Source organism: Chroicocephalus ridibundus, chromosome 14 (genome assembly GCF_963924245.1).
Source record: "Chroicocephalus ridibundus chromosome 14, bChrRid1.1, whole genome shotgun sequence".
Classification (NCBI taxonomy): domain Eukaryota; kingdom Metazoa; phylum Chordata; class Aves; order Charadriiformes; family Laridae; genus Chroicocephalus; species Chroicocephalus ridibundus.
The window spans coordinates 6,032,902-6,047,825 of NC_086297.1; the positions used below are offsets into that span (position 1 = coordinate 6,032,902).

General features: G+C 34.6%; 1 protein-coding gene across 5 annotated transcripts in view; it reads right to left on the reverse strand.

Moving 5' to 3' along the window:
* Positions 1-14,924, reverse strand: part of STXBP4 (syntaxin binding protein 4) — a 75,075-nt gene that overhangs the window by 49,352 nt on the left and 10,799 nt on the right. For all 5 annotated transcript variants that reach the window (XM_063351651.1, XM_063351652.1, XM_063351653.1 and 2 more), the window contains 11 exons: positions 14,291-14,360; positions 13,360-13,434; positions 11,062-11,147; positions 10,235-10,364; positions 9,533-9,665; positions 7,312-7,418; positions 6,717-6,900; positions 5,642-5,720; positions 2,740-2,822; positions 2,153-2,249; positions 643-755 (listed from right to left, as the gene is read on the reverse strand). In XM_063351651.1, the coding sequence (XP_063207721.1) occupies positions 643-755; positions 2,153-2,249; positions 2,740-2,822; positions 5,642-5,720; positions 6,717-6,900; positions 7,312-7,418; positions 9,533-9,665; positions 10,235-10,364; positions 11,062-11,147; positions 13,360-13,434; positions 14,291-14,360 (1,157 nt within the window). The remainder of the gene's footprint in view (positions 1-642; positions 756-2,152; positions 2,250-2,739; positions 2,823-5,641; positions 5,721-6,716; positions 6,901-7,311; positions 7,419-9,532; positions 9,666-10,234; positions 10,365-11,061; positions 11,148-13,359; positions 13,435-14,290; positions 14,361-14,924) is intronic.

Below are 14,924 nucleotides of genomic sequence, written 5' to 3' on the forward strand. Positions count from 1 at the left end.
TGTATGACCAACCGCATCTTCCATATTCTTTAACATCTAATCTTAAAAGGTCTTGTTAATAAAATTAGAGGATAATCTTAATTTTAAAATAATTTAAAGTTCTGAAAATACTAAAAATGTTTAAGAAAATTCTGACCAACTTATCTTTCAAAGGAACAATTATTTTTCCTATTAAAAAGGATTAATAACAGTATTTTTAAAGTACCAAGAATACAACACAGCCCATTTTCTTCAGTGTTTTAAATAATACATAATTTTATTATAGTATTCCTATGCTGCAAATGCTCTTTCTTTCTTAAGGACACCTCTAGAATAAAGTGATTTTCATTGTAGCAGTAGTTCAAATCACTGGGCCTAATACTCATTTATCACTCACACAGGTAGTAGCCGTATGTATTCCATGAAGAAACCTCAGTAAATCAGTTGTCCGTACTTACAACAAATCACAACATAATTAACGCGAATTGCTTTCTGCAAAGTAGGTTGCTTTAAAAAGCTTCACAGAAACTAGGTTATCTTACAGAACACCATGATACGGAGCTATACTAAACATCTGCCCAAGCTCTGGAGTCATCTTACATATAATAAGCTCTCCAATAATCTCCTCCCAACCGATGAACACCGTACAGGCACACATTTTACCTTTGAATCCAGTAAGCCGGCCATTTCACTGACACCAAATGCTACAGATTTTTGGCCACCATCCGTTGCATTCAATTGCATAGAGAAGAGATTCCTTGAAACTTCAACGAAATCTAAAAAACAGTTTAGATTTTGTTGCTGTAGTCCACAAGTTCAGTTTAGTAGCAGTTTCACTAGATGCAACACAACTACTAATATCACAATGTATGGCTATCCTTTATAAATGCACTGTCTGCCCTCCATAAGTTTTCTAAAGGAATATATAATTAATCTACAATTTTGTCAGACACATCTATCTGAACAGAAGCGGCTGGTAAAAATAAGAACAAAAATGTTTAAAACAGGTCTTGGGATGAAATACCCCTAAGTCGAGTTGTGGAGGAGAAAAGAAAACAAAAGGGAGTGTGAAGTTCAGCTTGAAAGCACCTGGTTAGAGATGCTCTACATTGCCAGATCCCTGTGAAAAATTAAAAGAAATCTGCATCCCTGGTATACACCTGCCTTTCCCAGTGAGTTGACCTTAGTGGAGTCAGGAAGAGAGAAAAAATTGTGATAGCTCTCAGCTCATAGTTTCCTTTGCAGGTCCTTTAAACCCCTGATAAAGATGTAGTAAAATTGGTGTTGACCAAGTTGAAAGTTTTAAATAAACACACTACAGCAATCTCAGTCAACATGGCTTGGATTACCCATTCATTTTGAACGCATAAAAAAAAAATATTCTGCTACAGTATGGGAGAAAAGTGGAAATATAAATGTCAGTTTGTTTACACCGTGTAAAATCTGATGGAAGATCCAGAATGTTTCTTGATAGATACTTGAATAGATAGGTACTTGACAAATGCAGGGTCTTTTCAGAAGGTTAAATACAAGAAATTATTTTTCATATACTAGCACTTTATGCCTTTCTTTGTAAACTTTAGCAAAAGTGAAATTTCCGTCAGTTTTAGCATCAGAACTATCATATGTCTCACAGTTTATGACAAATATTCTTAAATTGTTAGTGTCACCTACCAAAATTGTCATAACCAACAGAAGCAACTCATCCCCATCAGAATCAGGTTTAGCTAAAAGAAGAACCATGATGGCCTCCATGTAAATCTCTTTCTATATGCATCAGTTAAAATGTTCTTGCTTCAAAATTAAATTGCACAAATTAAGCAAGTTAAATAATCCGTCAATAATGCTTCACGAAGTCTCTTTAACCATCAGTCCTCTCCCAAGTAATTTCTGGAACAATTACAGTACCCTATTGCCAAGGCAAAAATTTAGGAATTTGTGAGTACAAAATCAAAAGTTTCACAAGGCTGCTGCAAATTGGATAAATTTGTGATTTGCTTAGTTTCAAAAATTCCAAGCTTACTTTTATACAGTAGAATAAATTCTTGCCTTAAAGTATCATTTTATTTGCAGTAGCAACCCAATACTGACAGAAAATATATTAATGGTTATTATCTATTATTTCTATATTCCTACATTTCATTATTTTCCATGGTAATTAACAGATTATTACCTCCAAAAGACACTGTTCCTTTAGAATCTTTCTGAAGTTGCTGCCTTAGGGCTTGCTGCTGTTCATCTGTGGGCTGAATCCCAAGATAATTCAATGCCTGGAAGGAGAAAACTTATTTTGGAGAAAAAAAAAAGGACTAGGGATAATGACTGCAGGGACATAGGGGAGTGATTAAAGAGCTACACTTCAAAGAGCCTTTGTATCATAGTACACTCTCACTGACAACACTTTTATTCCAGAGCCACTCTGTGACTTTTCCTTCTAATTGAGAGATGTTCAGATATTATTTAACCTTGAATATAGATGAGTGTAATAAGCAAACCCCTTTGTCCTTAATAACTGCCTTAAAAATCCTGAGGGATGTTCAGATTCCCAGAAGAGTTAATCAGTAATTAGATTAACAAAACCAGTAATTTGCCCAATACATAAAATGAAATATTGGCCTGCAACCTGAAAGACCTATTAAAATAGAAAATTTGAGGTATAATTTATACCTTAAAGTTTGTCAACCTAGAAATATTCTCTAGATATTTTACATGCACCATGAAGGGGGAGAAAGGAAAACTCAAACGATTGTAAGTATTTACCCTCTCCAGCTTTTCCGCTTTCAGACGAATAGTAGAGTTTCTTCCTTGCAGCTCATAATCATCATTCTGGCTGGGGGCAATAACTAAGAAATAAAAAATAAAAATTAAATAATGATACAGTTGTAACTATTGCTGTGAAAAATTTGTTCTGAAGATCTGCTCATCAAATGGATGCCAGCTAAATACGGGCTTGCCACAAATAACTGTTAATATTTAGATTGCCTTTTTTTAAAAAAAGAACATAATTGCAATAAACAAAATCTACGTGTATCAATCACTTAAACTATTTTTTCACACCAAAAAGTGACAAGTATCAAATTAGCAGAAAGAAACCAGGAATAATTCTGAGTGATCCATCAAGCACATGGCTTACACTTGTGGTATTTTCACTCAGAGAGACACGTTTACTCTGGAAACAGAAGGGGAAACACACTTGTGAATTCTAAGACCTTCAAGACACAACCTCAGCATAATCAACAGTTCCCAAAAGCATATCTACTGATCTGGAAAACTCTGTGGAAAGGGAGGGAATGACCTGTTGCCAACTAAGGGCTGTGTGGAGGTAGCTTACCCTGAATTCCAGCAGGTTCCTCAGTATTTGTTCCTGGAGAGGAACTCTTTTCCAAGAACTACCACCAATCAAGCCATCACCCATCATCCTCTCCTCTCCCCTTTCACTCAGAAATACAAGTTTGCGTAATTTTAGCTAGTTACACTAATAGCTTATGGTGCATCTACTTTATTTCCAACATACACAAATGATTAAGCTGAGGAAATGAAAAGAAGCTAGCAGCACTAATCAGTCCATATGCAAGATTTCAGAATAATTGCTTTTTTCTTCTGGTGTGCATGTTTAGTTTTAATGGAACTTGAGGAATGCAGTCACAGCTTTGTCATGTTTCAGACACACCTGCGGATACAACACAAGAAGCAGCAACCTTTGGAAGCCTTTGATCACAGACTGTAGGCAAAAGAACAGTTAACTATCGGTTTCTTTGAATTTTAGATGTGTGTAAATGCAGCAAGTTCATTGGCTTATTTTTTGCAGAAGAAAATGGAATACTTGTTTGCATTTATTATTCATAAATGTAATTTAGATCTTAATTCATTATTTCATTAATGGACCAGAGAGGTGCCGAAATCAAAACCAACATTTGAAAACTAAAGGATCTTGCAGTTTGAGATTCTCTCTAAAGGAACAGAAGGAATTACATAGAATTCTTTTTCTTTTTTTTTCTCATTTTCACAGCATATCTGTTTCCAAGCTCAAAGTAATTTACATTCTCTTTATATGCCAAAAGCATAAACCAAAACATCTTGAAAATCTCTGACACTAACACCTCTCACAAGCTATATTAAATTCTGAAGACAGTGGGCTAAAACCTCAGCTGAATTGGCACACTTCCTCTCAACTCAGAATGAAAAAGCCTTGTGTATGAGTTTGTGCAAGAATTTCTCAAAATTATGCTGATTTTTCTTACAGCATTTAAAAAAAATAATCTAAGAGCTACTGTAATTTTTCAAGGTTATCCTTGAAAGGTCATCCTAGTAAGAGGGCAGCACGTGAGAAATGGCAGCTTTGACTAAGGATGCGCTATTAAATAAGACTAAAATGAAAAATGACAAGGAACAGTACAAACTGGAGCTGCAAGTATTTCTGCTTTCCACTCTACTAGCTATGTTACTCATGTTAAGAAACCGTGGCCTTCTTGGTCTCTTTAAGCAACAATGATGCTCCTGTGCATTGCATTACATTAACAAGAGTCTTATATTCTGAATATATTAAAAAATATCCTTTTGTCTTGTTCATCTGATTTAGTTCTGGTGTTTTTCAAGATCAATATGAAAAAACTGTGTGATCATTACACTCCAGGTGTATTCAACCTTTCTAGTTTCAGAAGTTCATGTTCAGTCAGCTCACCCTTCAAGGAAGGAAGCCAACTGGTCAGATTTGCAATGTGGAGAGCGTTTCATTTAGAATTAGGATATCTAATATGGACCATAATAAATGCAGGTACAATTTAAATAACATCAGTGGAGCAACATCTAGAATGAATCACATCCTGCATCTTTGTCTTTCCTCTTCTCAGTATATTAGAGATCAAGTTGAGAAGCGTAGGTTATACTTTGTTACTACTGCCTGAGGAAAAAGAATATAGTTCAGGTCTTCATATAGAAATACAGAAATGAATCAGTTATTTTACTGTGCCAATTGAGACTCTCATTATTATGTCAGATTACTACATTTTCACTGTTTGTAAATACAACACATATTTGTTTCCCAAAAGAATTACAATTCTTCAGCTCAGATTTGATTCTGATCAAATTCTACAACCTCTATTTTCCCTTAGTGTTGTTTTCAAACTATATATTTTGAGATATGATCAAAGTGACTATTGCTTTTGTTTGAATGTCATGACTCTCAAATATAAATATACACACATATATTGTATTTGTTATTAATTGAAAAACTGCTAGAGGTCCGCGTGTTATTTCTATCCTTCCAATATGCTGCCCTGATTTTTTTAAAAGAAAAAAGTGCAAGCAGTATACATCCACAGAATTTCATTAAATCAAGAAAGCACAGTTTCTATGGCAACCTAATCTTGATCTATATGTGAGTCTTCATTATCTGGTTTCTACTGAGTCTATTATCATTACTGCTGTATAGCAAATGTTGTGATCACTCTTCTTTGTTTGGTTTCAGCTGTTTGTTAAAGACAATGTAAGTTATATTTGACAGAAGCTACTAAACAATCCATTGATCTCAGTCCTTTATTTAGTACTACAAACATGTGCAATATTCCTTATTTTAAAGACTACTGAGTCTCACTATGTACTATTTTCTGTATGACAGTTATTGAAGAAAAAAAAGGTGGCAGGGAATTAAATCAGCATTTACCAGCAGCAGACACATCGATAGGACAGCTGTCTAGAGAAGTAATTGGAGATTGGTCTCCCATCTTGTCTCCAGTTTCCATCTATGAAAGAAAATCAAAAGCCATGAAATACCATTTTAAAGCAGATCACAAGCCGAAGAAGAAATACACATTAATGTAAAAGAAAGGGAGAGGAAGGAAGACCAGAGGGAGAAATTGGGCTTGATAGATAAAAACAACCCTAGAAGAAAATGGAAGGCGTGGGTGGTGGTGAGAAGGAACGCCATTCAAAAAACTTAGATCAGGGCCTTATCAAAACCTTAGTTAGGTTTTGAATATCGTCATAGATAAGATAGTACAGCATCTCTAGAGAACCTGTTTCAATGTTTATATCTCTAACAGGAAAGAAAAACGGGCAAGAATTTTAAGTACAAATGTTTCCACTTTGTGTTTAACATAGAACATTTTATTCTTCCTTGTTCAAAGACAATACTTTATTTAGTTAAAGAACGCAATAAATTGAAAATGTTTTTTTGAAAAATTGAAATAATAGAGTAGGTTTAAAATCTACTTTCTTATGGTCAACATTAGTTCATTACACTAATGGTGAGCTGTATGAATTAAAACAACAATCGCTGCTTAGCTGAAAGAAAGGGGGAAAACCCCACGTTCTTCTAGGAGTCTGATTTTTAAGCAAAAATCTCATCATCATGGTGGAAGTGTAACTTGTGAGATTGTACTGTACTCACACATATGTGGTAATCAGAGAGTATCTCTGAAATATATAACTCTATATATCTCATTCTGAAACCTTACTCCCTAGAGAAACTGTAAGAACTTTGTATCTAAGAACACAGCTAATGCTTATTTTATTTGATTTGCTTTCTTACCACAGGTCAACTAATACTCTTATTCCTCTCATCAGTGTGGTTTACTCTACCCTTATGCAACATGTTTTCCGGAAAAGTCTTGATATTCCAAAGAATTAATATTGTGCAGGAAAAAGAGCCAGTCATTTTCTTACTATAATGGAAACTGAATTAAAATAACTGTATCATTTGCTCACTTTATACTAAGCGGAGTAACGAGTGTACTCACAGCATTTGGAGTGAGCGCTGAAACAGGCTTCCCATTAGGAGATGCAAGAGAACCAACTACTGCAGCCTGTTGCTCTCCATATGCCACAGAAGATGTTAACAGGCTGGAAGGACGTTGCAGATTCTCTGAATAACTGGGAATATTTTTTTGTCTAATAAAGGCTATCTCCCAAAAATTTTCACACCTAAAATTAAAATTAAAAACGTTACAACATATTGTATAATATACTGTTAATAAGATTATACAGTACTCTTGCAAAAATTACATGTTCCCAAACACTGTGTGTGATTTTATTTATTTATTTTTCTAAAAGGATTTTCTATTGCCCATCATTAAAAAAGGCAAATACTGTGGTTTTGGGGTTTGTTCTGTTTTTTCTTTTGAAAGGAATGAAAGTATCACACAATTTTACAGGTCTAAACGGTGCATTTCAGTTTTTTTCTACGAAATAATATTGCAATGGAATATTTCAAAAACATTCATATCCCTTGCATTTCCTCTAAATGTACATGACAAGACATTTCACATTAATTTAATCATAAATATTGTATGATAAACCATTTTGGAGGGTTAGCTGTTTGACAGTAACAGATACCTCGTCTTTGTTCTGTTGATTATACTTTTTGCCTCTTCATAGGAGACACCAATCATTGACTCTTTGTTTATGGATACAAGTTGATCTCCAGGCTTCAATCGTCCATCCTAACACAACAAATAAAAAAATCAAACCTACAAATTTTATATTAATTGCTAGTACTATGAAAGAACTGTATAATCACAGCCCTTAAACATGTTCCTTTGGATCTGTTAAGACAAGAAATACCAAGAATGGCTATACACTTTGCCTGACAATCTTCCAGAAATAAACAGTGGATCAAACGATCATTTAATCACCATGACAGCGCTCATCACAAAAGCCTCATCAGACAGAATGGATCTCAGATGCTGTGTAAAGAAGAAATTTGGACCAAGATGCATATTTCTGTTAAAAAAAACCAAACAAACCAACCCAGATAGTAATTTTTCCAGCAAGGAGTACCAATGCATCGGACTATGGGAAGCTTCTTTACTAATTAATTCAGCTGTGAGCTGGATTAATTTGTATTTCAAAACCAATGCTCTTGGCTATACATGGGACTCTTCAGGCACTTACTAGCCATATTAATCTTAATGAGAAAACCAGATTAGTTTATTAGGAATTCACCAATCAAAACCATGATAGAAATAATATCGTCAACTTTGTGCTTCTGTTGAATTATTCAGTGCAAACTTTCTACCAATACAGAAGCGTATCACATTTCTGTCTTAAAGACTGTAAGACAAGACTTTAGACGTGCTAGGAGAGATTTCATACTAAGATTAAGCTTTCTTTACTCACATTTTAAAAGAAGCCTCAATAATTTAACTGAAAATTCATATAACTCACCTATGGTTACAGAGTTAGTTATAACATTTGTCTAATGTAATACACATTAAATTACACATAACACATCTACGTTCTTCAGCTCTTAAGAAATTCATCACAGAATCAATCTGACCATGTGAAACAAACTGTACAGAAGAAGATATATAGGAAACAGGAAATATGTAAAATATCTTGTGAAAACCAGGATAATTTTACATATTAATACCCATATACCATAATTTTAGTCATGTTATTTCAAACCTTTGATAGCACTTTACTACTTTTTTTGTCACTTAATGTTTCAGTTTTGATTAAAGAAAAAAGTTGTAGATCTTTTATTTCGCTTGCATCCAGCCTATAAAAGGATATCCTTTTCAATGCTGCCCTCATGCGGCAGAGATTCAAATATGCTTCCTACTTAAGTTTCTCAAACAGGACAACCAAGATTGATAAATTACCTCTAATATTGCTAATACTAGAACCTACTACAAATTAATGGCTCACTCTGTCTGTTGATTATGTATAATAGGCTTTAAATTGTATGTTTACAATGAGAAAAACGTTTTAGAAGCCACAACAAAATAGAAGAAAACAAAAGAAGAATTTATCTTATTTACCATTTATCTACTAAAAGAAGTCCTGGAGAAACATTGCATTTTTTCCTTCCACCTTGGCATTTTGGGATTAACCTTAATCTACAAAAATTCAGCCACAAATAGTTATAGACTATTTTGGGGCAAATTCATTGCTCTTGAAATTAACTCATGCCCTCTTGCTTTGCAAGAGGGAAAACACGGTTTATCTACACATCACAACTCTGGATGGAAAAGGAGACGCTTGGATAAACAGTTTTGTGTACCTGAATCAGCCAGTTCTGTTACTTATTTCTTTTTTAAAACTGACAAACCCTCCTGATTTACATATTGCATTTGTCATAAACGAAAACGGTAATCAGTACTGATTCATACATTTTATTAGTCTGCACGATCAGAATATTTTTTATTCTAATTTGCCTACACAATACTTTCCAACTGCAAGGATCCACCTATACTAAGTCTAAAGGAAGAAGGAATTTTTGAATGGACAAGAAAAGAAAGAGATGCAATCTGTAGCTCTGTCCCACCCGTGCTGATTTATCTTGCATCATGCAGCCTCTTAAAGAAGTTGATTTCTTACTTTCTCATACGTAAACTGGGGAACAAGATTCTTATTTACCTCAAATGAACTCATGAATAATTTTCATTACCATGTAACCATGCCATGGTGTAATGAGATAATTCTCTTTAAAGAGAAAGCACACAGAAACACAAACAAAATTTGCATTTAAAATATAACTGTATGTATAAAATACTGAAGTAGGTAGTAAATAAAGGCAAAAATACAGGTAGACTGAGGGAAACAAGTTCTTTACCTTATGACAGTCACCACCAGGGATAATTTCTTGAATATATACCAAAGGCCCTTCATTCCTGTCAATTCCTCCTACAATATTCAAACCTAGGCTTGTTTCTTTGCAAATAGAGATAATCTGAAATGCACTATCCCTACAAAGAGAAAGGAAAAAAGACAATTATAATTACTTCACAGAACTAGATACTCTAATAAAGACTGAAGTGACGTAGTATCTTTATCTTACTGATTTCACAAATACGTATTACAGCAACAAACAGAAATGGTGGACGTTTAATCTCAATGTTCAAACATTACACTGCCTACTTACTACAAAACCAGCAACTTCAGTTGTTACTTCTGGCAATTAGAGAAAGAACTGATACATTATTTTAAAAGACTAATAGCTTCTCTCTACTATATCTATCCAAGGCTTATGGGAGGACGTAGGTACACATAAACCAGAGGCATCAATTCATTAGGAGACACTAAGATCAAATTAAGACACTGATTAATCTACTTCTATCATGTAAACAATAAATAAATGAGAAAAATACTTTATTAAAACTGAAAATTTGCAATATCAATAGTATTATAACTTACAGGATTGAAAAGAAAATAAAAAGTTCAACCTCTAGTGTTCAACACAAAATATTCCTGAGCGGCCAAATACACCATTTTCTATGGCTCACACAAGAGAGTTACAGTCAGTTTTGGAAATTACTTTGCAAGCTTTGGGGGTGGTGCTGGGACACAATTATTTCTGCTGACGGTTGTGAGATTATCCTTTGGATGCAACTGAGGACTCTGTGACCTTGAGGATGAGCCGGAAGAAGCACTGTCTGTAGATTTTGCTTAAGAAAAGAAACAACGAAAAGAAGAAATAAAACACACATATGGGAAAAAGCATAAAGTTTCAACTGATCTAAGAAGAGTCCAGTAGGGCTATTTTCATGTTAGAAAACAGACAAACTACAAGCAATCCAATAACCAAAAGAAAGCTTAAGTCTACACAGCTAAGAATTGTAAGCCACCCAGGGTTCCAGGAGTAATTCTTTCCAGGAGTAATTCAGGAGTAAAAACACCGCAAGTGATGATTTTTTTTTCAAACTGGGTGCAAAAATAATCTTAACTGAATAATCAGTCATGCTATATAAAGGCATCCTAATTAGACAACAGTTCCAGGAGGATTAGAATTTATGGTACTCTCGTTCAAATTTTTATTAGTACTTTGAAATATTATGGTACATTTAGTCTACAAATACCAAATACTTCTCAAATTATTCATGAATTAGAATTGCTGAAAGTAGGTGGTAGTATATTTACTTTAAGAATCGGGGAAACTGATGCACAAACCTGTCAAGTTATGTGTTTAGACTACAAACTAAATGTTAAAGTCTAAGTAAACACATGGGTTTTGCTTGACTTTCAGTCACTTCCCCCAATATACCCTCCCACAAAATGAGGAGAGTTTTAAGTACTGGCTTCTACCCCACCGAAGTCTGACTGTTGTCCTACAGGATTACGCCAGGCTAGAAAGCAATCTCTCACCAGCTAACAGTTGTGTTGGAGAACTTCTTGCAGAGCTGGTGTCACTGTGAGAGCCATACTTATCCATCAGGTCAAGAAATTCTTTCCTGTGGCAATAAAAAGATGCTCCCCGTCAGGATTTGGCAGTAGTTTAAATGCACCCTCTGAAATCTGCTACCGTTTCTGCTGAATGGTTACCCTTCTCAGAGAAGGAAGTTTAACCTCAACTGAAAGAGGAAAAGTCCTGTCAAATGTTGGGAAGCGGCAAGAAAAAGATAATGTAGTACAGAGGATAAGGATGGAATAGCAATAAACTATGAATGAAATGGACTATTGGTAGAAAAGCTTAATTATTACTTCTCTTTACCCTGGATTTAAAAACTTTAAAAAATTGTAATTCGAGTCAACTTCAGATAATAAGACAGTGGTATTACTTAGGTCCAGAACAAGTTATTTGTATTAGAAGGAATCCGATAATATACCCATAGTATACTCCTATTTTTAAAGAATGCTTTTAGTTCTACTATACTGAAAAAGAACCCAGAATAGACTGGCAAACAAAGCTGTGGCACCTCATAAAAGAGGACAGAAGAAGTATTTATTAATCATTCAAGAATGAGTGAAACAGATGCAAATTCTTAACTTCAATTTAACTTTCTCAGAAATTTGCAGCCTATTTCACATGAGGTAAATATCATTACATATTAAATATTGTATGTGCTTGGGCTTTGCTTATCTTTTAATTATAGTATCTTTTTTAAAAATCCCCAACAGATAAAATAAAGGGCAATTCTTGGTCAGGCGCGCTGTTTAAAAAAAATAATAAAAACTAGAAGGATACGTTTTTTGCAGAAACCAATCATACTGCAATAAACTGGCAATACATCCTGTATTACATACATTAAAGAGAAAACAAAACCTCTTGATTAATCTAATACCGAATGCAGCCTAATTTAAGAAAATGTTTATAAGCTGAGCTATGATTCCTTCAATGACAAGAGATTAAAAAAATATAAAGAATCTAGAATGATGTAAGCCAGAAACATCAGCAAATTAATATTACAGACTTATAGAGAGAACTGACTACAGGGAAGGTAATTCCCAAGTAATTCCCGTGACCACAGAACTGTTGAAAACTGCTGGATGCATTATTTTTTTAAAAAATGACAAAATTTATTGAACTAATGCCAGACCCAGGGAACACACATTAACACAGTTGAGTGTGAATCAAATAAACTTTTAGCACAGGAATGTACAGTCACAAGATATTAATTCACAGGCGTCTGAGTGAGGGACCGTATTCAGTGGCAAATTCTGCACAGGCCTTTGGGCATACCACCAGAACGGTACAAGGACTGATGGATTTTAATTATTCAAGGAGTTTAGAGGAACTAGGTCAGTATGCTTTAGATAAAAGCAGATTAAGAGTGGACCTCGCATGTATCTAGGCAGTCTGAAAAAAGGAGAGATCGGAGGCTACACAGTGATTCAAATGTCTGTCAAATACAAAAAATAAAGGAGCAGAAAAAGGAAGCTTAAATTGGAAAAAGGCTAAAGGAATTTAGAGAAAATTCCCTTACGGAGAGATTATTCTGTAAGTGGAACATCCCAGGAAAGGCAAATAACAGCAGTTAGATACTCTTGCAACGATTATCAAATATGGTTACATAAAAGCCATTTCCTCCAGAGATTTAAATCAAAAGGGGACACAGACCTGGATCCTAGGATTTCTGATGATTCTCTGCCAATATTGGTTTATATGCTTAACTTTGAACAGCAAGGTTAATGCAATATTTAACACAGATGTCCTTACAATGGATGTTTTTGGACTACCTGCTGCAGTGAACGGTTTAACCTACTTATCCAAACAAATTTAAAGCTTATTACAGATTGAAAAGCAAACTTCTGAGGGGAAACAATAACTAAATCTGCCTTATTTCAGACAGCAAGACCAGCTTAAATCATGCAGTTCTGTGGTACTGTTGATCTAACATACTCCTCAATTTTTATTATTTTAAAATGTGAGAAATATTAAAAAAAATTATCACAGCAAATAGTTTTCAGTCGCTTTAGCTGGTAACATAACATTTCAGTCCTTCTCATTAAACTGAAATTGGCCTGAGCTTGCTACTTCAATGGATGCAAATAGTCTCAGAATGAATTGGTATCAAATAATACAGAAAAACGTAACGTGGTGCAATTTTGTGATTAAAACTAATCTGAAAGAAAAATACATGGAAGCCCGCCCACCCAACCTTCGATATAGTCTTGACTTTTTATTAGTTTTGAGGTTAAAACAATGTTTTATTTTTCTCTTACTTTGCTTCTTCATCTCTGGCAACTAGCAGAGACATGTGATTAGACGCTGATGCTGTTCGTAAGATGTCAACAGCCCTAGAAGGGGGGAAAAACAGCCAAATAAGTATACCAGGGTGCTGTCATGGTGAGTAATGCTAAAAGAGCAGGAAAACGAACAAGTTCTTAATGTAGTTCATAATTTTGACTGCCAGGAACAGAGAAAAAAGCTTGCCAGCAGCAGAACCCAAATTAAGCACTGGAGAACTGAGTGAAAGGCAGACTGGGGTGAGCCTGTGCCTGGTGACAGGAATAAACTGGGATTGCCCTCTCTTTCCCTTCCCTTTTGTCCCCATCTCCCCTTGGTCCATCCCACTGCCTTCCTGGGCATCCTTCAGGATCAACAGCCTGCTCCAGAGAAACACTGCCGCTCGGGCACGCCTCATTGCTCAGGATTTCCCTCAGCAATATATACTGTGGTTTTTCGTTGAATTTTAAATCTACATCTCCAACACCAAGCTGCATTGATTTCTGGTGATCCAGCTACAGAAAACATCCAACATATTCTACAGACTTTTCTAAACAATTTCTCCTTCGTTGCCCCATTGCAATGATACTTCCTGGCTGCCTTGTTTACATTCACCGGTATTGAACCAACAGATAGATATAAAAATATTTTAACAGCTTAATATGTTTTAATGCTCTTTTCACATACATTCTATAATCTACATCATTAAGAAACTAGCTTATTCTGTCATTATAAAAGCATATAAAGTCCTGTCATTTTTCCACGATGGTTTTGCTGAATTAGATTTATAGAATAAATTTATTGCCAGCTGAACTCCAGGGACCCCAGTGGTGGCGTGCTCTTCTCATCAGTGGTCCATAATGTCCAAAAAAACCCCATATAATATTCCAAGCTCTAATAAACATTTAGTAATGAATACAAACGTACCTTTCATTGGTTACTCCAATTAAGTTTTCTCCATTGACATCCAAAATTAGGTCACCAGTGAGCAAACGGCCTGGTTGTAAAATGAACAGCAATGCATGAATCAACAAGAAAATGGTGAACATATTATATCATGGCAATAAACCTGGGCTTTTTCTTTCAATTTTATGTGATCTAATGCAATAAATAACATTATGACTTTTAACAGATTAGGTTCTCATTCTAATTAAGCTAGACTACTGTCATAAGGTTAATAGCTATCAATTAGTTTTACTAACCACAGAAGAGCGACTGAAAATTAGTGTTATTTAGCTATTTGTATTATTTACACATAGCAAAAGTATTTGTGGGACTAGAATTTACATTTCATAATTGTGGAATTAACTTCCAGCTGAATTTTGCTCTTAACATACATGTAAGCTACCACATATCAATTCATTAATATTTTACACATTAACAAAGACACCTAAAAGATTGTTTAGAACCAATTATATTTTTAACCTTATGCAAATACCAAGTTCAGGAACTATCACTTTTAAAGTAGATTTAGATTAAATGACCATTCTGCACAAGACCAGATGGAATCTCAAAAAATCCCATGTACAGACCTAGAGCAGAAGTGTATTCTGTAACTTTA